Source organism: Hibiscus syriacus, unplaced genomic scaffold (genome assembly GCF_006381635.1).
Source record: "Hibiscus syriacus cultivar Baekdansim isolate YM2019G1 unplaced genomic scaffold, ASM638163v2 tig00111166_pilon, whole genome shotgun sequence".
NCBI lineage: Eukaryota > Viridiplantae > Streptophyta > Magnoliopsida > Malvales > Malvaceae > Hibiscus > Hibiscus syriacus.
The window spans coordinates 2,041,081-2,063,335 of record NW_024063008.1 but is presented as its reverse complement, the minus strand read 5'-3'; the positions used below and the strand labels follow the sequence as shown (position 1 = coordinate 2,063,335).

General features: G+C 38.9%; 1 protein-coding gene across 1 annotated transcript; it reads left to right on the top strand.

Moving 5' to 3' along the window:
* Positions 1 to 2,470: 2,470 nt before the first annotated feature.
* Positions 2,471 to 21,944, top strand: LOC120155313 (homeobox-leucine zipper protein ATHB-7-like). Its single transcript, XM_039166867.1, has 3 exons — positions 2,471 to 2,691; positions 21,356 to 21,515; positions 21,603 to 21,944. Exons 1-3 carry the CDS (start codon positions 2,471 to 2,473, stop codon positions 21,798 to 21,800), a joined length of 579 nt encoding a protein of 192 aa, XP_039022798.1. The 3' UTR covers positions 21,801 to 21,944.
* The last annotated feature ends 311 nt before the right edge of the window (positions 21,945 to 22,255 follow it).

Sequence of the window (22,255 nt, the reverse complement as noted above, 5' to 3'; positions counted from 1 at the left end):
GTGACTTATAAGATAGCTACGGCCGAAGCAAATCCAAACACGTGATTTCTGTGGGCGGTGGCCGCGACTCTGGGAACACTGAATCCAACCCATATGATTTTTAATAAATTATGCCACGTGTTATGACATGATTCTACCCATATGTGTTCTTAGTGGTTCATGCATGGTAAAACGGTTATGGGGTGGGTTTATCATCTTTGAACTTATGCTCTAGTTTGAGCCCAAATACAAGCTTGATTTTCTTCAAATTATAGCCCAAATAGCCAACCCATTTCTCAGAAACCCTCAATTGTTCATGGGCACCATCTTCTTTAGAATTAAACCAACTCTTGGATTTCCATAATTGAGCTCTCCATGTTGTGGCGCATCAATTATATATATAGGAATGAAACTGGTACATACATAAACGATAACAAAATGAAAATTAAATACGGTGAGACTCGGTAAGATTGTATTCGTATTCGTTTGTTTAGTTTTGTATGTTCGTTTAAAATTTTAATATCATGTGTTGTGCTCGTTTGTTTATTTTTAAAAGTATTCGTGTTCGGTTGATTTAACTTTTACAAACATGTTCATTTATATATTCGCTAATATATTCAATTTAACGTTTACAAACATATTCAAAAATGTCAACTAAATAAATAAATAATTTGAACTCACCCAAGAAGTAGACGAAGTGACAAGAGTGTGTTAAACCAATCTCAAGGGGCACGGATTTAAGTCCCCTAAGCAACCAACACTCCTACCCTTTCTTTTACAAATCAAAAATAGAACGAAACTATATTATTAATCCTTAAGTTTCACGGTATGTACTTTAAAGTTTGTTTAATTTAATCTTTAATGTTGTTGTTCGTAAATATAAGTTAAATGAATATATTTTTATTTATATTTATTAATTTATTGAATGAATATAAAAATTTTATTTACTCTATTTTTATATTTATTTATTTAATGAATTTAATAAATAAATATTATAATAACGTTTCATTTAGCATCAGTAACAGAGATAGTCTCACTGGGGAAGTATGAAACATAGAATCTTCAAGGATCAATGATCTGTTTACCAGACACTTGTCACCACAGCCCTCATTTCGAAAACGCCATTTGAACTGAACTTTATGTGTCCTTAGACAACCTGCAGATGGTGGACACGTTAAGATGCGAAATACCCCCATGAAACCCAGACTATAGTTAGATCATAATGAGATTTAAAAAGTTTTTTTTAACTGTAAACAAGCGTGTGGCCTCAACTCATTGGTTGCATCTGGATTTGTCCCAACGCTACGATCCAAAGCTGGCATTGTCAAACATTTACTTTAAGACGCCAGACGTGGCTTCCCCGCATTGTGCACCACACACGAAATGACTTGGCAGCGGGATTGCCTTTCAATATATTATGTTGGGATTACTCACATATTCATAACCATATTCTTTTATATTTTATATTTTATATTTATTCCCAAGATATTCATTTCACCTCAATTTTATTACTTTATTTTATGTTTAATGGGTTCAGAATATGTGTTCAACATTATCACAATCCAATTTTGGGTGCGAAAATAACTTGTCTTTTTTATAATAAAAAAAATTAAGTACCCTGTGCTTGTATTATAATAAGAATTAAACTATATTGCAAAGTGTGTCATCATGTACTTTTAAAATAAGTCTAATGATATCTTTTATTTTTAAAATATTTAATACTTTAATATTTTATCTTTAAAATAAGAAAAATAATTTTATTAATATATTATTTAAAACAAGTAAAATAATATAATGATTAGAAAACTTATAATTTCATAAAGAAAAAACCAATAGATAATGTATTAATTTGAAATATGAGAATAGCATTATTACGTGACGTGGTATTTCAAACAATCAATTGTTGTTCAATCAAAAGTGTTGTTTTCAACGCAACAATTTTAGCTGAGTAATAATAAATTAAATATTCATGTCATATCACTTCAAAATATTATAATTTTATAATAAAACATTGTGAAGCTTTCTTTTATAATAAATTCTTATAATATCTAAGCTAAAAAATATAATTTTATTAAGTACACATTTGCTCATTTTAAAGTACAGGACCTGTACATATTTGTTTAATAGCAGAAACAAATATTAGAGGAACTTTTCTTATTTTAGGACCCCAAATCCGAATTCTCAAATCACAAAATGGAGACTCCATGCAAGCCCATAACCTATCACGTTACGACATATAACTTCTTGGACTACAAATGGCCAAATTTCATGCTAGTTGAGAGAGAAACCCACAAGGTTGTCCAACAGGTGTCCCAATAAACCAACAGTGCAGTTGGTATTTTCCCTATCAATACCCTGCTTCAGGTCAAGCTCAGCCCCACCCCTCGGATACCCTCACCACCACTTATTATACCCACCTGGTTCCCAATCACCATGTCTATATACATCTTTAGTTCGTTCCCATTCTCTGCTCTGCATTAGTATTACCACCATGTTTGCAAAGAAAGAGCAGCTCCAAGCGGCGACGGTGAAGGTGGAGCTTGGTTTATCAGGTTTAGACCTGGACATGCACCCTATTACAAATGTTAAATCCCACGGAAAGAAGAAGAGAAGATTCAACGACGAACAAATTAGGTTGCTGGAAGTCATGTTCGAGTCGGACTCGAGACCGGAGTCGGTAATAAAACAACAGCTAGCTAATGAGCTTGGACTGTGAAGACACCAAATTTTGTCCCGTTATATAATATATGTCCTTTAATGTCGTTACATTGCATAATATACTTACATTATAGATTATATTATATAATAGTTTATTACATTTACATACATTTATTTTACATGTCACAGGTCCGTTTCACAAATAAAAAAACATTTGCAGGCCCAACAAATCGCTGGAGTGCAGCCCACCACGCATAGGAATAGGGTTTTCTGGAAACCCTAGCTTGCCTCCCTCTTGTCCCAGCCGCCAAACGCCTCGACCGTTGGATCTAGATGAGATCCAACGGTCCACAATAGACCCTATTGTAGGGTTTTAACCTTCACTCATTTCAGCGCCGCAACTGTCCCCTTGCGAGAATCCTCGTGTCCCACGTCTCACCAGGAGCCTATCCCCGGTTATCTCGGCACCAGTTCCCGATCCCCTCGACGCAAGGAAAGCACACGAAGCCAACCATAAACAACAAGCAAGACAGCGTGTTAGTTTAGGACTTCAACAACCAAGCTGAGTTTTACTCGGATTAAAATTCTAAGATAGGGTATTTGTTATATTATAAATAGAGATCTAGAGGAAAGAAATAGAGGAGGAGACTGGTACACAAACACCACACATCTATAGCAAATATAGGGAAGCAAGCCGAATCTTTGTACAACGTTTGAAAGGAAATAAAGGTAGCGTTTTTACCTCATTTTGTTCGTCCTTGGTTTCTTGCATGCGTAGTTACTCGCGTTTTGTGCTTGAAAACCCCAAAGAAAAACATTAAAAGTCGATTACCGGAGTAGGGGTGTACGAAAATTTCTTTTCTAGATCTGCACCCCTACGAGGCTTATTTTAGAAAATGGTGGTGTTTTTCGTGTCAAGGGAGAGAAGGGCTTTCGGAAAAACCATTTTTTTTAGGTTTTGCCGCCGATGAACGGTGGCCGTCGCCGTTCAACGGCGGCGGCGAGGCGGTGTATGGTTATCGGATTCTGGAAATCCGCCGTGTTCTTCATATATGAAGAACATGCGAGAGAGAAATGAAAATAGGAGGGGGGGGGCTTTTGATTTGTGAGGAAAGAAATGAAACTAAAAAAAATTTGTTTGAGTCATATATTAAGCCCGTTCCAGCCTCACGACCCGACCCGACCTGATGAACTCCTCGGACCCGCGTGTTTTTGCAAGAAGCGAGAGATTTGCGTTTTGGTTCTCCAGTTTCAAAAACATTTAATTTGGTCCTCTGAATCGATTATTGAACCCGAAATCCTTGTAAATTGACCCTTGAGTTTATTTCGTTTTCAATTTAATCCCTACTATTATTATATACTATATTTTCATTATTATTATATTTTATTCCCTTATATATATATATATATCTTATGTACATTTTTATTTTATTTTATTATATTTATATTTATATATATATATATATATATACATAACCATCATTATTTTTATTATTTTAAGTATTATTGGTAGCGTATATAAACATATATATTTTTTCTTTTATTATTATATGTATATTCTTTATATTTTTTTCATTTACTTTATTTATTTTTATTCTATTGCGTTTCCTTTTTTATTTAATACATGTTTTATTTATATTCCTTTGTTTTTATAAAATTTTCATTTCTTTGTTTGTATGTTTTTTAGCTATTCATGCATATATGTATATATATATATATTTATTTAGTATATTTTTTTTATTATTTATTTTCCTTTATTTATCTTATTTATCATTAGTTTATTTGTATTGTCTCCTCTTATTTGTATCATTGGTTTTGTGGTTGTTATATCTTATTTATTTTCACCACTCCAAACGTAACGTTTTCTTCTTAATGGTCTTCATTCAATTAATCAGTGGTAAGTAATTTAGGATCAAATTTTACCTTTTAATTTAAAATTACAACTTTCTTGATAAAGACAACTGGAAATTACGTAGTACCGAAAGGGTGGTTCAAGGGTGCTAATCATTCCTTGATCGTAACTGACTCCCGAACCCGACACGTTTCTGGTACAACGCAGATCAGGTAAGAAATAAGGTATCCGATCAACCCATTTTTAATAAAATAAATGGTCGGTGGCGACTCCAATACATTTAATCTAAGTCGAAGCCCAATTCTGGGGCCCAACTGAAAGACGGTTCCGACAGCTTGGCGACTCTTTTGGGGACACAGGTAAGTGAGTCAGGCTAAGGTAATTTACAGTTGTCTTTTTAATGAAAAGGGTAAGTTTGAACTTTAAGGTAACATTTCGATCCTTATTACTTACTTTTGGTTATATTTTTTCGAGTAAATAGTTGGACTGACCGTTTTCTAATGATTTCAGCCTTCCAAACTTTTTCATCCAAAGGCTCTATACCCGAGCTCCGAACCCTTTAAGTGGGGGTGAAAGCGACGCATTCGTGTGAATTTATTCACCGCATATGCCTAGCAAGTAGCCTTCGGGATTCATATACCTTATGTCTTCGTGTGAATTTATTCTCCGCATAGACATAAGGGAATGTGTCCCCTCGAGTTTAACTTAGTCCACACAAGCCTGTGATGGGTTTAGGACTAAGGGTCTGGTAAGCCCAAGGGGGCACCAGCAAGGAGAACTCGGGTACCGTTTTTTAGAACCTAAACCAGGAGACTTCGAAGAAATAGAGCATGCCCCAAAACCACATTCCAGAACCTAGGACAGTTCTTTCCTAACCATTTGTTTTTCCTTATGTTTTTTCTTGCCATTTATTTCTTGTTATTTTTATTTTTGTTTTACTAACTATTTGCCTTTGTGTTTGTTTTTAGCATTTGCATCATAACAAGAGGTCATTGATCCCTAAAAAGACGTTCATTACGTACAAAATAATCTGAATTAATGGATAAAGGTGTTGTAATACAAGAGATTAAAAACCCTGAGGTACGACTATGGTCCGAGAAGACTCAGAAGGAAAAGGGAGACAGTCTTCAAGACAGCTATGTGTCAGAGCTGGTTAGCTACGCCTCGATCAGCCTAAAGCAGAATGACGTACAAGAGCTCCGGGACATCTGGGACAGTTGGAAGAATGAGGTGAAACAGAAGTTCAGCCAACGGTATGGTGATGTTGCACTTTTGCTTCATGTTAAGATTGATGAGCCCCTAATTAGAGCCTTGGTTCAATTCTGGAACCCGGGATACAGTTGTTTCACCTTTAACCGGGAAGACATGGTGCCCACCATAGAAGAGTACACTATACTGCTGCATTGTGAAAACATCAAACTCGAGCGGGCCTACCTTAAGCACATTAAAAGTCAACCTTTCAAAAATGCACTAGCTAAGGTTGCCGGAGTTGATGAAAAATGGGTAACTGACCGAGCTCGATGTAAGGGTAGTGAAGAAGGAATCGCTTGGCTTCATATCAAACAACTAATGAAGCACCATCCCGATGAGTGGAAGACAATAGACCTATTTGCATTAGGTCTGTATGGTCTAATTATATTCCCAAAGACCTTGGGATACATCGATGCCATCGTAGTAGAGCTATTCGAACAACTCTCGAGAAGAGTCAATCCAGCACCAGCCATCTTGGCTGAGACCTTTCGATCTCTCAATCATTGCCGAAGAACTGGCGGAGGAAGATTTACCGGGTGTATTCAGCTCCTTCAGGTCTGGATTCACAGCCACTTCTGGAAGACTAACGGGGTTGCCTACCGCCGTTTCAGCACCACCTATTCACCTCTAGGTGAATTCATCACCTTGAAATGGCATGAAGGCGCTTCGAAGGAAAAATGGATGAAGGTCTTTACACATCTTCAGGATCGAGATATTGTCTAGAGAGCCCCCTGGTTATTCCTCAGTGATGTTCTTTTTCGATGTGGTGACTCCGACACTGTGACCTTACTTGGACTTTGGGGTGCAGTTGGGTATGATCCATTGTTAGCACTTAGATAGTATGGGGCACGTCAGTTTGTCCCAGCAACATATGGACTAGCTAGGTCAGAGTTTAAGTATCACGATGACAGCTATAAGAAGATGATCAAGGAAGTAGCTGATTCATGGAGGAAAGTATTCAGGATGGATGTTGTAGCTGCCAGAAGCATGCTTACTCCTGATTATGTAGAGTGGCGAAGGTTAAGGAAAAATGACAATATTCAAGTACCAGACTATGAAGACACCCGTACCATGGAGGAACATCTCATGCATGTCCCTTCTGAACTCGAGATAGCCAAGACCGAGTTTGAAGCTGTGAATAATGAGCTAAAGCAGAGGATAAGGGAACTTGAAGCTGAACATTATCAGTGGAAGCTTGATGCTGACTCTCAGAAAGATCGAGCAGATAAACTGGAAAGAGAACAGAAAAGGGCCCGCTTTGAGCTCGAAGACCTGAGAAAGGGGTATCAAGATAAAGTCAAAGATAACTCCAAGTTGAAAGTTGCTTCCGAATACTGGAAAGACGAAGCTCATAGCCTGAAAAGGAAGTTCGAGGGGCCTGATGAGAAAGCTTGGAAGGAACAGATGAAGACTGCCCAAAGACGCTTGGTGGATAGTCAATATCAGAACCAACGCTTGAGAGTTCAGGTAGCTGACTTAGAAAAACAGCATGAGAAAAATGGCAAGATGATAGCTGAGTTGGAAGCTGTTATAGATGGGTTCAAGAGGCAAGCAAACGAGCTTCAGATAGTGCCCTTCGATGGAGGATTACAATGGCGTTTCCGTTGGGAGCAAGCACAGCGAAGGGTGAGGGCCCGAGATGCAACCATCCGAGATTTCCTGGATCAAGTGCAAAAAGCAGCCGTCATCTTCACGGCTTAGCAAGGGAAGCTGGAGTGGTTCGACAAGGCATTCAACCAGTAACAGATGAAGGCAGAAGACTCGTCAACCTACTGGAAGCCGTTCGGGGTCTAGAGGATTTAGTCCGAATGTACCTTTAATTTGTTTATATGTCTCTAAAAAGATAAAACATTTTTGTCTGAATAAGGATTATTTATAATAATGAACACTTTTCTGGATCAATGCCTCCAATTGCATACATCATACATTGCATTTCTTGCATTTTGTAACATCCCAAAATACGGGTTAGTGACCAAAATTGTAAAATTTCAGAATATGGTGATTAAAGTAGAATAGTTTAATAGTTTAATGATTTGTTCGGAAATATTTCCTAAAAGTTTATAGTAATTATCCAAAGAATTAAAGGGCAAAATGGTCATTAGACTTGAAAATTATAATTAAATGATATATATATATATGGATAAGGATGGGAGATTTTCCAGAAATCTCTTCTCTCTTTTCTTCTTCATTTTCTCTTCTCCACGTGTGAAGCCAAGCAAAGGTGAGTTTTCTCTTGAGCTGATTATGTGCTGAAATTTAAGTTTAGTTTTGATTATTAGATGCTAAGTAAGATTAAGGAAGGATTATTTTGCTTTAAAACAACAAAATGAAGAGTTTATGATGATTTAAAGATTTGGAGTTTTTGAATGAAATATCGAAATAAAGTTTATATTGAGAATTGAAAGTTGAATTTGACTTGTCATCAAGTTAATTAAGGGATAGGAAGTGTTAGAATAGGAATTTGAACATGTTGCAAAACTAGTATAATTTTTGCAATTACATAGGAATGACTAGATTTGAAGTTAAAGAAGTGATTATGGAATAGAAATAAGTTAAGTATGTGTATTAAAGTTAGGAGTATTAAAGGAAGTGAAATAGGAAGGTTTGAGTTGAAAATTGATGATTTTCGAGCTTAAAATACAATTTCTGGGTAGAGGGAACCGATACCCTATGAATAGGAATCGATTCCCCCTCTTGAACGAAAAATTCCAGTATGTTCAGGGGGTATCGATTCCCCTGGGGAGGTATCGATTCCCCCCTAAATGAAAATATAGAATTTGATTCATTAAACCGGTTTAAGTTATTAACATCAAGTTTAAAGTTTAGGCTTCTGATAGTTGTTTTGAAATGATATATTTATGTAGATATTGAGCCTAAACAAGTTCCGGAATAATCAAAGGATTATAATCGAATCAAAGCAAGGCTAAGGTGAGTGCAATTTAAATTGTACTTATGTGATTGATCAAACATTGGCTTGCGATGAGTCAATGATAGAGTTACTATGGTAAGAAGTAACTTATATAATGTTATGTGATTACTACGTGTGCATTAGTACATAGAAATGGATGTAGGTTTATATGTTACATGATTTACATGCTTACGTGACAAATGCAACATATGATATTAGATATATGTTTACACATACATGTGGTATGTGATAGAAGAGAAGGAACATGTGATTATGAGATCCATGATTACACGTACATGTGATACGTGACTGAAAAGAAAAGATATGTGTTTATAAGAAAAAGAATATGAATAAGTAATGTGAACTGTTATAAATGATAATGCCCATGTTATGTGATATGAGAGCTAGGGGTATAGTTGGCATGCCAAGGGTCGAGGGTTTACCTATGTTCTTCGGGACATATGGACTGTTTACCTATGTTCTTCGGGACATATGGACTGATTACCTAGGTTCTTCGGAATCTATGGACTGGTCCTTCGGGACATTGATCGAGCTGTGGTGACAGCATATGTGTGCACAACCTCAATGTACTCACATACCTTAAGTTCTCAAAAGTATACATGGGCTAATACATGGTCCTTACAGAGAGTAAATAAATAAATTGATTTGCTACTATGTATGTTTTGTTGTGAAGTAGTATATGTGTTCCATGGTATGTAGAGAAATGTTCGATATATGTATTTATACGATAAAAAGGTACTAAAAGTACTTGTATTATCTCATGTTATCATGTATACTGAATTATATGTGACTCGATTGAATTCATAGATTGAATGTTTATATTTATGAGAAATGGATTATTATTATGTTTTTGCTTCACTAAGTCTATGACTTAGCGTGTAAGTGATTTACACGTAGGTACTGAGAAGCAAAAGGATCAAAGCTAAGTTCATAGTAACAATATATCTCTGCTCAAAGACCAGATCAGAAGTAAATTACACAGTATGTATTATTATGTGATAAATAGGTTGGCATGTAAATAAAGTAGGTAAATTAGGTATTTATGCTCTGATCGAGTTTTGTAATATTTTAAACATATTTATATAAGTACAAATACAAAGAAATGAACTGTTAAATTTTTACGAGTGTTATGTACAATTTACGAAAATCATTGTAGCAGGTTATTGTATTACTGTTCATATCGTATTTCACCGTTCATAAACACGTTTTTATCTCAAAATTTTATACCAAACATAATTGAATAATACATGATTGTATTTTCTTAATATAAATTCAAATGTTCAATTATTTTACAAGAATAAAGGTTTTGAAAATGTCAATGTGACATCTCAGACTCGTATCCAGGTCGGGTACGGGTTGGGGTGTTACACATTTTATATTTCATGTTTGTTTATTTTATATTTTCCATGTTTTTACATTCGTATTAACTAGCAGAACATGTCTCAGACACCGAGCTTACCACCGCAAGCATCAGATACACATCACCCGCACAATACTCGAGCAAAAAAGAGACAAATGGAAGCCATAATGGAGAAAATCGAAGAGAACATGGCAAGACTTTAAAAGGAATTAGAAGATAAGATGGCTCAGAACAGTGAAAGTACTCTGGAGTCCATAAAGAAAAATCAGGAGTCCTTGGTCGACCAAATCGTAGCCAAGTTGTCAAGTCTACAACAAGCTAGTGCATCAGGGGGCACTTCTTCCGAGGGGGTGGCCATACCACCAACCCCGCAAGTGGTTATCTCACCCGGAATATTACCCGGGGACGCATCTGCTACTAAAGGGAAAGCAGCACTACCCGGGGACTCATTCGTTACCAAAGTGAAAGTTGCACCTGCTGTGAAGATACAAACTTCTACGATCATCCCTGACGATCATCCGGATGATTATCATGTCCCAGACTTTGATGAGGAAGATAAAGCCAAAAAGATGGAATAAAAGATAAAAATATTAGAAGATCAAATAAAGATGGTCCAGGGAGACCATGATTATTATGGAGTGGACACAATGGAGCTGAGCCTAGTTCCAAACTTGGTGCTTCCACCAAAGTTTAAAGTTCCTGAGTTTGAGAAGTTCGACGGGAACAGCTGACCTTCAGCCCATATCACTATATTTTGTCGAAAGATGACAGGATATGGCGGGAATGACCAACTCCTGATCCATTGCTTTCAGGAGAGCATGTCCGGTTCAACTATTCGGTGGTACAACCAGCTTAGCCGAACTCATATCAAGACGTGGAAAGACCTAGCCAAGTCTTTCTTGGAGCAGTATAAGCATATCAACGATATGAGACCAGACCGGGTTATGTTACAAAGCCTAGAGAAGAAACACAATGAGAGTTTCCGACAGTACGCACAGAGATGAAGAGATTTATCTGTGCAAGTTCATCCACCCTTGGATGAAAAGGAAACTAGAAAGTTGTTTGTACAGACCTTGAAGGCACCTTACTTCGGGCACTTGGTAGCAATCACGTCGGGAAGTTTCTCAGATTTAGTCATGGCCGGTGAAATGATCGAGTTGGCCATTAAACAAGGAAAGATTGAGGGAGGAGACTCCAGTAAAAAACCTCCCGTGAAAAACAAAGAGCGAGAGATCAACAATGTAAACACCTACAACGTCAGCAAGGGGGTTACGATCTCAAGCTCAAATTCCACAGCAGCTGTGCCATCTGGTACTTCTAGACAGAATCAGAGAGAACCAAGAAGGGAAAGGGAAAGGGAGCAGTTCGAACCCATTCGCATGACATATAAAGAATTATACCAACAGCTCTTCGACACTCATGCAGTGTCGCCTTATCCTATGAATCCAATAAGTCCCCCTTACCCAAAATGGTATGACGAGAGCGCTCACTGCGAATACCATGGCGGTGTGCAGGGGCATTCGATTGAAAGTTGTCTCGTATTCAAGAGACTTGTGCAACGAATGCGGAACAAGAATTGGATCACTTTCAACTCCGGAGCACTAAACGTCGCCCAGAATCCCTTGCCCAATCATCAGGAGACAGGAATCAATGCCATTACTACTGAAGGGGGCAGGAGAATTAAATCAAGTGTTTCAGAAATTAAATCTCCTTTGGCTTGGGTATGGAGCCAAATGGTAAAGGCATGATTTCTTGCACCATATCCAGATACGACAAAAAATGAAGACGGTAACCATTGTTGTTACCACAAAAAAGAAGGGCATAAAGTGCAAGATTGCCCAGAGTTCAGATTGTTAGTCCAGCTCATGATGAATCGGAAGGAGCTGGAGTTTTACGAAAAAATTCAAGAGTCCTTGGAAGCAGATGTTTGTGCCATTGGAGAATCATCAGACAGAAGATTTGGTAGGGGTAGTCCTTTGATAATTACCCCTAAGGCAAGCATGACAATAACAACACCAGCCAAGGTGGTAATCTCAGCACCTCGGCCTTTTCAATATAAGGACAATCGGTAAGTGTCATGGAAGTACGAATGTCAGGTGAGTACTTCCGGAGGAGGTAATAGTAAAGTGGGGCAAAGACCACTTGAGCCGTTCAAAGAAGATGTGCTAGTTGTCAATGAACCTATAAAGGAGGAAGAAGCTAAAGAGTTCCTCAAGATCTTAAAGCACAGCGAGTACAACATTGTAGAACAGCTCCACAACTTACCTACACGTACTTCAATGCTAGCACTATTTTTAAGCTCGGAAGCACACTGAGAAGCGCTGTTGAATGTCCTTAATCAAACGTTCGTGCCACAAGACATACCAGTCAGCAAGATGGATCGACTGGTGAACAATATTCAAGCTGATAATCTCATCTCGTTTTCAGATGATGAGATTCCATCCGGAGGAAGAGGCCGAACAAAGGCGTTACACATTACTACATACTGTAAGGGGCACGCTTTACCAAGTGTCTTAATCGATAATGGTTCGGCCCTGAACGTGATGCCCTCGATTACATTGAAGAGGCTACCAATAGATACCTCTCATATGAGAGCTTGTCATAATGTGGTCCGAGCATTTGATGGGACCAAAAGAGAGGTAATCGGAAAGATCGAGGTACCATTGACCATTGGACCAGCCACCTATGATGTTGAGTTCCTTGTGATGGATATCATGCCGTCCTATAGCTCTCTTTTGGGAAGGCTATGGATTCATCAAGCAGGTGCAGTACCCTCCACGTTGCACCAAAAAGTTAAATTTGTCATTGACGGGGCCTTAGTAATTATCAACGCTGAGGAAGATATCGTGGCAAGCGTGACCACGGAGGCTCCATACATCGAAGTAGACGAGGAAGTGGTAGAATGTTCGTTCCGCTCCTTGGAGTTTGTGAATGCCACATTCGTGGCGGAAGGAAAGAAGATTCCAAGACCCCGACTCTCCAAATGCACAAAGATGGAGATCAAGCAAACCTTGGGCCGGGGTGCCAGAACCGGGAGAGGTTTTGGGAAACATTTGCAAGGAATGATTAATCATGTCCTTCCTATCTCAAAATTAGACCAATTTGGGCTTGGTTTTCAGCCCAGTTATCATGAAAAGAGAAAGGAGATCCAAAAGAACCGGCAGAGAAGATTGGCCAGATTGACTGGAAACGAACTCCAATGGAAGCCTATGACATTCCCGTCGCTTTTCAGAACATTCAAGTCAGGTGGTTATGTGTTTGAGACCACCATATCCGAGTTAGAAACGGCTCTGGAAGATCTGAACATCAATGCCGTGACCACAGAAGATGTTGACAACGGAGATAGATCCGGGATATACCCTCTGACACATGGGTTCGTGCCTAGCAGTTGGTCGATGGAAGAACTACCTGTGGTTTACAAGAATCTTTCAGAGTAATATTCGAACTATCCCTATTTTCCTATACCCGGGGCAATAGGTGATCTTTTGTAAGGATGAATAAATATTTTGTTTAAGTTTAATAAAAGATGCATTTTTCTTTTCCATGGCAAACAAAATTTTCTTTTATTTTTGAATTCATTCCAGTACTTCATTTCCAGTTACTCTCAAAGTTAGTTCTTGACCGTTCCGTGTGGGATATTATCCTCTCACACATGCACATCTTCCTCCTTTCAGGTTCCCAGATAACGATACTATGGGCACTGATGATCCTGATCCAGAGGTGGATTTTGAATCAACCATTTGTCTTGGGGAATTTGATGAATGCGATAATGAAGAGGAGTACAACTTGCCTACCGAATTGTTGAGAATGATAGAAAGAGAAGAAAAGCAAATACTGCCACATGAGGAGGCGATCGAAATCTTAAATTTGGGCACTGAGGAAGATCGAAAGGAGGTTAAAATCGGCACAACTCTTTTGACTGAAGTAAGAAAAAACCTGATAGTCTTACTTCAGGAGTACGGAGATGTGTTCGCTTGGTCGTATCAAGACATTCCGGGTCTAGACACAGATATGGTAGTTCACAAACTGCCAATCAAACCAGAATTCAAACCTGTGCAGTAAAAACTGAGAAGAATGCGACCAGAAATGCTCCTTAAGATCAAGGAAGAAGTCAAGAAACAATTTGATGCCGGTTTTCTCCAAGTAGCCAAATACCCGGAGTGGGTGGCCAACATAGTGCCTATGCCAAAGAAGGACGAGAAAGTACGCATGTGTGTCGATTATCGGGACCTTAACAAGGCAAGTCCCAAGGACAACTTTCCCCTACCACACATAGACACTCTGGTGGACAACACGGCCGGGAACGGCTACTTTTCATTCATGGATGGATTTTTGGGGTACAATCAGATCAAGATGCATCCCGAAGACATGGAGAAGACCACTTTCGTCACAATGTGGGGAACTTTCTGTTACAAAGTAATGCCTTTCGGATTAAAGAATGCTGGGGCAACATATCAGAGAGCTATGGTAACCCTGTTCCACGACATGATGTACCAAGAGATCGAGGTTTATGTCGACGACATGATTGTCAAGGCACAGACCGAGAATGAACATGTCGAGAATCTGAGAAAGCTCTTCCAGAGATTGAGGAAATTCCGGTTACGACTGAACCCTAGCAAGTGTACCTTCGGGGTGATATCCGGGAAACTATTAGGCTTTATAGTCAGCAGAAAAGACATTGAGGTTGATCCTGATAAGGTTAAGGCTATCCAGAGTCTACCTCTTCCACGAACACAAAAAGAGGTCCGAGGTTTTTTAGGAAGATTGAATTACATAGCCCGGTTTATATCTCAGTTAACTGACAAATGTGATCCAATCTTTCGCCTTCTCCGAAAAAACAGCCCTGGAACATGGGATGAAAATTGTCAGATTGCATTTGAGAAGGTAAAAGAGTACCTGTCCCACGCTCCTATCCTGATGTCCCCTATCCCAGAAAAACCTCTGTTCTTGTATCTCTCCATATTCGAGAGCTCCATGGGGTGTGTCCTAGGTCAACATGACGAGTCCGGGAAGAAGGAAAGAGCCATCTACTACTTAAGCAAGAAGTTCACCGATTGCGAGGTCCGATATCCTCCTATGGAGAAGGTTTGTTGTGCTCTGGTCTGGGCTACAAAAAGACTCCGAAAATACATGTTGTATCACACCACTTGCCTGATTTCCAAGTTAGACCCATTAAAATACATGATGGGTGTACCTGCTCTATCCGGAAGGTTAGCCCGATGGCAGATGCTTTTGTCTAAATTTGACATCAAGTACGTGAGCCAAAAAGCGGTAAAAGGCAGTGCCATATCCGATTTTTTGGCAAGCAGAACTGATGAGAGCTATGAGCCGCTGGACTTTGATTTCCTAGATGAAAACTTGATGGCCATATCTTTAGAAGAAGCAGATACTTCAACAGACAGCTCCTGGAGAATGCATTTCGATGGAGCATCAAATGCATTAGGACATGGCATCGGGGCAATCCTGATCTCTCCGGAAGGGAGTCATTACCCATTTACCAGCAGACTAAACTTTGATTGCACCAATAACATGGCTGAATATGAAGCATGCGTCTTAGGAATTCGGGCTGCATTGGGGCAAAATATAAAGACTTTGCGGGTGTATGGTGACTCAGCTTTAGTAATCTATCAGCTCCGAGGAGAATGGGAAACTAAGGATATAAAACTGTTAGAATACCGGAGACTAGTGCTGGATCTACTCGAAGAGCTCGACGAAGTCACCTTCCACTACGTGCCTAGAGAAGAAAATCAGATGGCTGACGCTTTAGCTACATTGGCAGCCGCATTCAGGGCTGGTGGGGAGTCTAAAATGATGCCAATTAACATGCAGTCGTATGAGTACCCAGCTCATTGTTACCAAATTGAAGAAGTGAAAGACACTAAGCCTTGGTACTACGACATTCTGCAGTATATCAAGCATCGGAGTTATCCAGGAAAAACCATCGAAATTGAGAAGAGAACCCTTAGAAGGTTGGCAGCTGGATACGTCCTTGACGGAGAGGTTTTATACAAGAAAAGCCATAACCAAGTTCTGTTAAGGTGCGTCGATGCTGAAGAGGCAAAAATGATAGTGGAAGAAGTACATGATGGAGTTTGTGGAGCACATGCAAATGGGCATATGATGTCAAGACAAATAATGAGATGTGGATATTTTTGGTCCACACTGGAAAGCGATTGCATCAACCATGCTAGGAGATGTCATAAATGTCAGATTTATGGAGACAAGATAAATGTTCCACCCCATCCGCTTCATGTAATGACGTCACCATGGCCTTTCTCTGTGTGGGGCATGGACGTTATCGGGCAAATCTATCCGAAGGCTTCGAATGGTCACCGTTTCATTCTCGTAGCAATTGACTATTTCACAAAGTGGGTAGAGGCTGCGTCATATGCCAGTGTCACTCAATCCACTATTTGCAAGTTTCTGAAGAAAGAAATTATATGTCGGTATGGTCTACCTGAAAGGATTATCACCGATAACGCAACAAACTTGAACAACAAGATGATGAGTGCTGCTTGCGAACAGTTCAACATAAAACATCACAATTCCACTACTTACAGACCAAAGATGAACGGAGCAGTAGAAGCAGCAAACAAAAACATTAAGAAGATAGTGGAGAAAACGACTGAAACTTACAAAGATTGGCATAAGAAGTTACCTTTTGCTTTGTTCGCTTATAGAACCTCGGTACGAACCTCGACTGGGGCAACTCCGTTTTCACTAGCCTATGGAATGGAAGCAGTCTTACCCATTGAAGTCGAGATTCCGTCTCTTCGGGTCTTGACAGAAGTCAAACTAGACGATGCAGAGTGGGTACAATCCAGATATGATCAGCTTAATCTGATAGAGGAAAAAAGACTGAAAGCCATTCATCATGGTCAAATCTATCAGAAACGAATGATTCGGGCACATGACAAAAAGGTGCGCCCGAGAATATTCCGCGAAGGGGATCTAGTGCTAAAAAGAATTTGGCCAGTCCAGAAAGATTTCCGAGGAAAATGGACGCCAAATTGTGAAGGACCTTATGTCATGAAAAAGGCTTTCTCCGGAGGAGCCCTCATCCTGGCTGAAATGGACGGACCTGAACTGTCACATCCCATTACCTCGGACGCAGTCAAGAAATACTTCGCTTAGGATGAAAACCCGAGAGGGCGTTCTAAGTTGAAAAAAAAAGAAAAAAGAAAAAAGAAAAAACAAAGAAGGAAAAAAAAAAGAAGAAGAAGAAAAGAACGCGTAGGGTGAAAACCCGAAAGGGCGCCCTAAATTGAGAAAAGAAAAAGAAAAGAGGAAAAAAGAACAAAAGAAGAGAAAATAAGGTGGGTTCAAGATGAAAACCCGCAAAGGGCGTCTTGCAACCAAGGATGAGTCCAAGTTGAAAACCCGGAAAGGGCGATTTGGATATTAACGGTGGAAACATCCCAGCACATGAATCTTCTACGAACTCAACAAATCGGAGAAATGTTGCACCCTCCCCAAACGTTGTCGCATTTTCAAAGATCCTTTGGCAAAGGCTGCATTCAAGGTCACCAAACGGCTTTTCAGCTCAGAAGTGCCCACGTTATCGAGATCTAAGACATTCATTTACACATCATCGTGTATTCGTTTTCTAGAATGTTTGCCATGTATTATTTGTTCTTCTCCTCCCTTATGAATAAATACAATATTTCCTCTAATTCCTTATGAGCATCTTGAATTAGATTTAAACCTAATGATTTATTTATTTTTTGTGAAAGATAATCGCATATTACTGTACAAAGATTTATTGAAAAGTACAGGTACCCAAAAGCCGATCAAGGCTCATGCACATGCTTAAGATGGTTGAGGAGCATCTCCAAAAAAAAAAACCAGAATGTGCACATCAGATTCAAACATTTGAAGAATTCAAGATCAGAGATCGGAACTTCAAGCTTTCAAAATCAAGAGTCAACAACGACGGGCCACCGGAGATCGAGATTTCTCTCCAGAGCCCAGAATAACATATGTTGCATATACATTTTAGGCATACCTAAGAGCATGACATCCATAACATCGCATATATGCATATCTTTGCAGGTTTTACCCAGAGTCAATTTCAACTTCTCAACGAAGGATATTGGACTCCAGACAACGCAAGTTTAACTTCACGACGAAGGGACCGCTGGTTGTCAACAAACATTTCTCAATTTCAGAGCCAATTTCAACTTCACAACGAAGGACATTGGACTCCAGACAATGCAAGTTCAACTTCACGACGAAGGGACCGCTGGTTGTCAACAAATATTTCTCAATTTCAGAGCCAATTTCAACTTCACAACGAAGGACATTGGACTCCAGACAATGCAAGTTCAACTTCACGACGAAGGGACCGCTGGTTGTCAACAAACATTTCTCAATTTCAGAGCCAATTTCAACTTCACAACGAAGGATATTGGATTCCAGACAATGCAAGTTCAACTTAACGACGAAGGGACCGCTGGTTGTCAACAAACATTTCTCAATTTCAGAGCCAATTTCAACTTCACAACGAAGGACATTGTACTCCAGACAATGCAAGTTCAACTTCACGACGAAGGGACCGCTGGTTGTCAACAAACATTTCTCAATTTCAGAGCCAATTTTAACTTCACAACGAAGGATATTGGACTCCAGACAATGCAAGTTCAACTTCACGACGAATGGACCGCTGGTTGTCAATCAACAATTTCCCAATTTCAACTTCACAACGAAGGATATTGGACTCCAGACAATGCAAGTTCAACTTCATGATGAAGGGACCGCTGGTTGTCAATCAACAATTTCCAAATTTCAACTTCACAACGAAGGATATTGGACTCCAGACAATGCAAGTTCAACTTCATGACGAAGGGACCGCTGGTTGTCAATCAACAATTTCCCAATTTTAACTTCACAATGAAGGATATTGGACTCCAGACAACGCAAGTTCAACTTCACGACGAAGGGACCGCTGGTTGTCAATCAACAATTTCCCAATTTCAACTTCACAACGAAGGATATTGGACTCCAGACAACACAAGTTCAACTTCACAACGAAGGGACCGCTGTCAATAAACAATTTTCCAGTTCCAGAACCAATTTCAACTTCACAGCGGAGGATATTGGACTCAGAACAATAATCGGATTTCAACTCTACGGCAGAGGATATTCGATATGGCTGAAATTTGTGTCTTTTAATCTTTGCTCCCGTTACACGATAATGAGCAAAGAGGGGCAGCTGAAGACACCAAATTTTGTCCCGTTATATAATATATGTCCTTTAATGTCGTTACATTGCATAATATACTTACATTATAGATTATATTATATAATAGTTTATTACATTTACATACATTTATTTTACATGTCACAGGTCCGTTTCACAAATAAAAAAACATTTGCAGGCCCAAAAAATCGCTGGAGTGCAACCCACCACGCATAGGAATAGGGTTTTCTGGAAACCCTAGCTTGCCTCCCTCTTGTCCCAGCCGCCAAACGCCTCGACCATTGGATCTAGATGAGATCCAACGGTCCACAATAGACCCTATTGTAGGGTTTTAACCTTCACTCATTTCAGCGCCGCAACTGTCCCCTTGCGAGAATCCTCGTGTCCCACGTCTCACCAGGAGCCTATCCCCGGTTATCTCGGCACCAGTTCCCGATCCCCTCGGCGCAAGGAAAGCACACGAAGCCAACCATAAACAACAAGCAAGACAGCGTGTTAGTTTAGGACTTCAACAACCAAGCCGAGTTTTACTCGGATTAAAATTCTAAGATAGGGTATTTGTTGTATTATAAATAGAGATCTAGAGGAAAGAAATAGAGGAGGAGACTGGTACACAAACACCACACATCTATAGCAAATATAGGGAAGCAAGCCGAATCTTTGTACAACGTTTGAAAGGAAATAAAGGTAGCGTTTTTACCTCGTTTTGTTCGTCCTTGGTTTCTTGCATGCGTAGTTACTCGCGTTTTGTGCTTGAAAACCCCAAAGAAAAACATTAAAAGCCGATGACCGGAGTAGGGGTGTACGAAAATTTCTTTTCTAGATCCGCACCCCTACAAGGCTTATTTTAGAAAATGGTGGTGTTTTTCATGTCGAGGGAGAGAAGGGCTTTCGGAAAAACCATTTTTTTTAGGTTTTGCCGCCGATGAACGGTGGCCGTCGCCGTTCAACGGCGGCGGCGAGGCGGTGTATGGTTACCGGATTCTGGAAATCCGCCGTGTTCTTCATATATGAAGAACAGGCGAGAGAGAAATGAAAATAGGAGGGGGGCTTTTGATTTGTGAGGAAAGAAATGAAACTAAAAAAATTTGTTTGAGTCATATATTAAGCCCGTTCCAGCCTCACGACCCGACCCGACCTGATGAACTCCTCGGACCCGCGTGTTTTTGCAAGAAGCGAGAGATTTGCGTTTTGGTTCTCCAGTTTCAAAAACATTTAATTTGGTCCTCTGAATCGATTATTGAACCCGAAATCCTTGTAAATTGACCCTTGAGTTTATTTCGTTTTCAATTTAATCCCTACTATTATTATATACTATATTTTCATTATTATTATATTTTATTCCCTTATATATATATATATATATCTTATGTACATTTTTATTTTATTTTATATATATATATATATATATATATATACATAACCATCATTATTTTTATTATTTTAAGTATTATTGGTAGCGTATATAAACATATATTTTTTTCTTTTATTATTATATGTATATTCTTTATATTTTTTCATTTACTTTATTTATTTTTATTCTATTGTGTTTCCTTTTTTATTTAATACATGTTTTATTTATATTCCTTTGTTTTTATATAATTTTCATTTCTTTGTTTGTATGTTTTTTTAGCTATTCATGCATATATGTATATATATATTTATTTAGTATATTTTTTTATTATTTCTTTTCCTTTATTTATCTTATTTATCATTAGTTTATTTGTATTGTCTCCTCTTATTTGTATCATTGGTTTTGTGGTTGTTATATCTTATTTATTTTCACCACTCCAAACGTAACGTTTTCTTCTTAATGGTCTTCATTCAATTAATCAGTGGTACGTAATTTAGGATCAAATTTTACCTTTTAATTTAAAATTACAACTTTCTTGATAAAGACAACTGGAAATTACGTAGTACCGAAAGGGTGGTTCAAGGGTGCTAATCCTTCCTTGACCGTAACCGACTCCCGAACCCGACACATTTCTGGTACAACGCAGATCAGGTAAGAAATAAGGTATCCGATCAACCCATTTTTAATAAAATAAATGGTCAGTGGCGACTCCAATACATTTAATCTAAGTCGAAGCCCAATTCCGGGGCCCAACCGAAAGACGGTTCCGACAGACTGCAGCCTCGACAGATTGCTATCTGGTTCCAGAATAGGAGAGCTAGATCAAAAGCTAAGCAAATTGAAAGAGATTACAACGTTTTGAAAGACAGTTATGATGCTCTTTCCTCTAGATATGAATCCTTGAAACGAGAAAACCAATCCTTGCGTATCCAGGTATTTCCTTTATCATTCGCCATGCATGCTGAACTGAATTTGAAGCACCTTGATATTGCCGGTTTAATCCTAGTGGTTTCCCAACAGCTGCAAAAACTGAAGAATCAGCTTGAAATGGGACATGGAAACCAACCTAATGGATCAAACAGAGCAGACGAAAACAGTGGTGCTATATTCGACATAACGAGAAGGTTACCCTTATATTCAAAGAAAATGACCATTTGTTTTCATCCAATGACAATAACAGAAATGTTGAGAGAAGGGATGAAGATAGGGTGGTTCTGAACAAGATAGAAGACACTGATGGTTCCTTGACTTCATCGGAAAATGGGTGCAGCTTCGAGTTCAATTGTTTTCTTGATGAGTCAAGTTGTAGTTCGAACTGGTGGGAGTGCTGGTGAAGTTAAATGGAAAATGAAATATGCAGGCCCCTTGCATCAAAAGCCCACCAACTGAATTCAATGTGAAATATTGATCTTCTCTACACACACACACACACACACACACATATTTCTATCTTCCCGGTTCAGAAAGCTAAAATGAAACCAAAATACAGAGAATAGCAAGAATTTTAACAAGCATTCGAGAATGTCAAATTTTGCATGATATAAGCATGGCAACAGATAAATCCTAGGTGTAGGGTATCGTGCTTGTACCCACAGAGCATGCTAACAAGGTCAGACAAAAGTGCTTTCTTTGAAAGACTATAGCACATCAGAAACCCCTTTAGTCGTTTATAT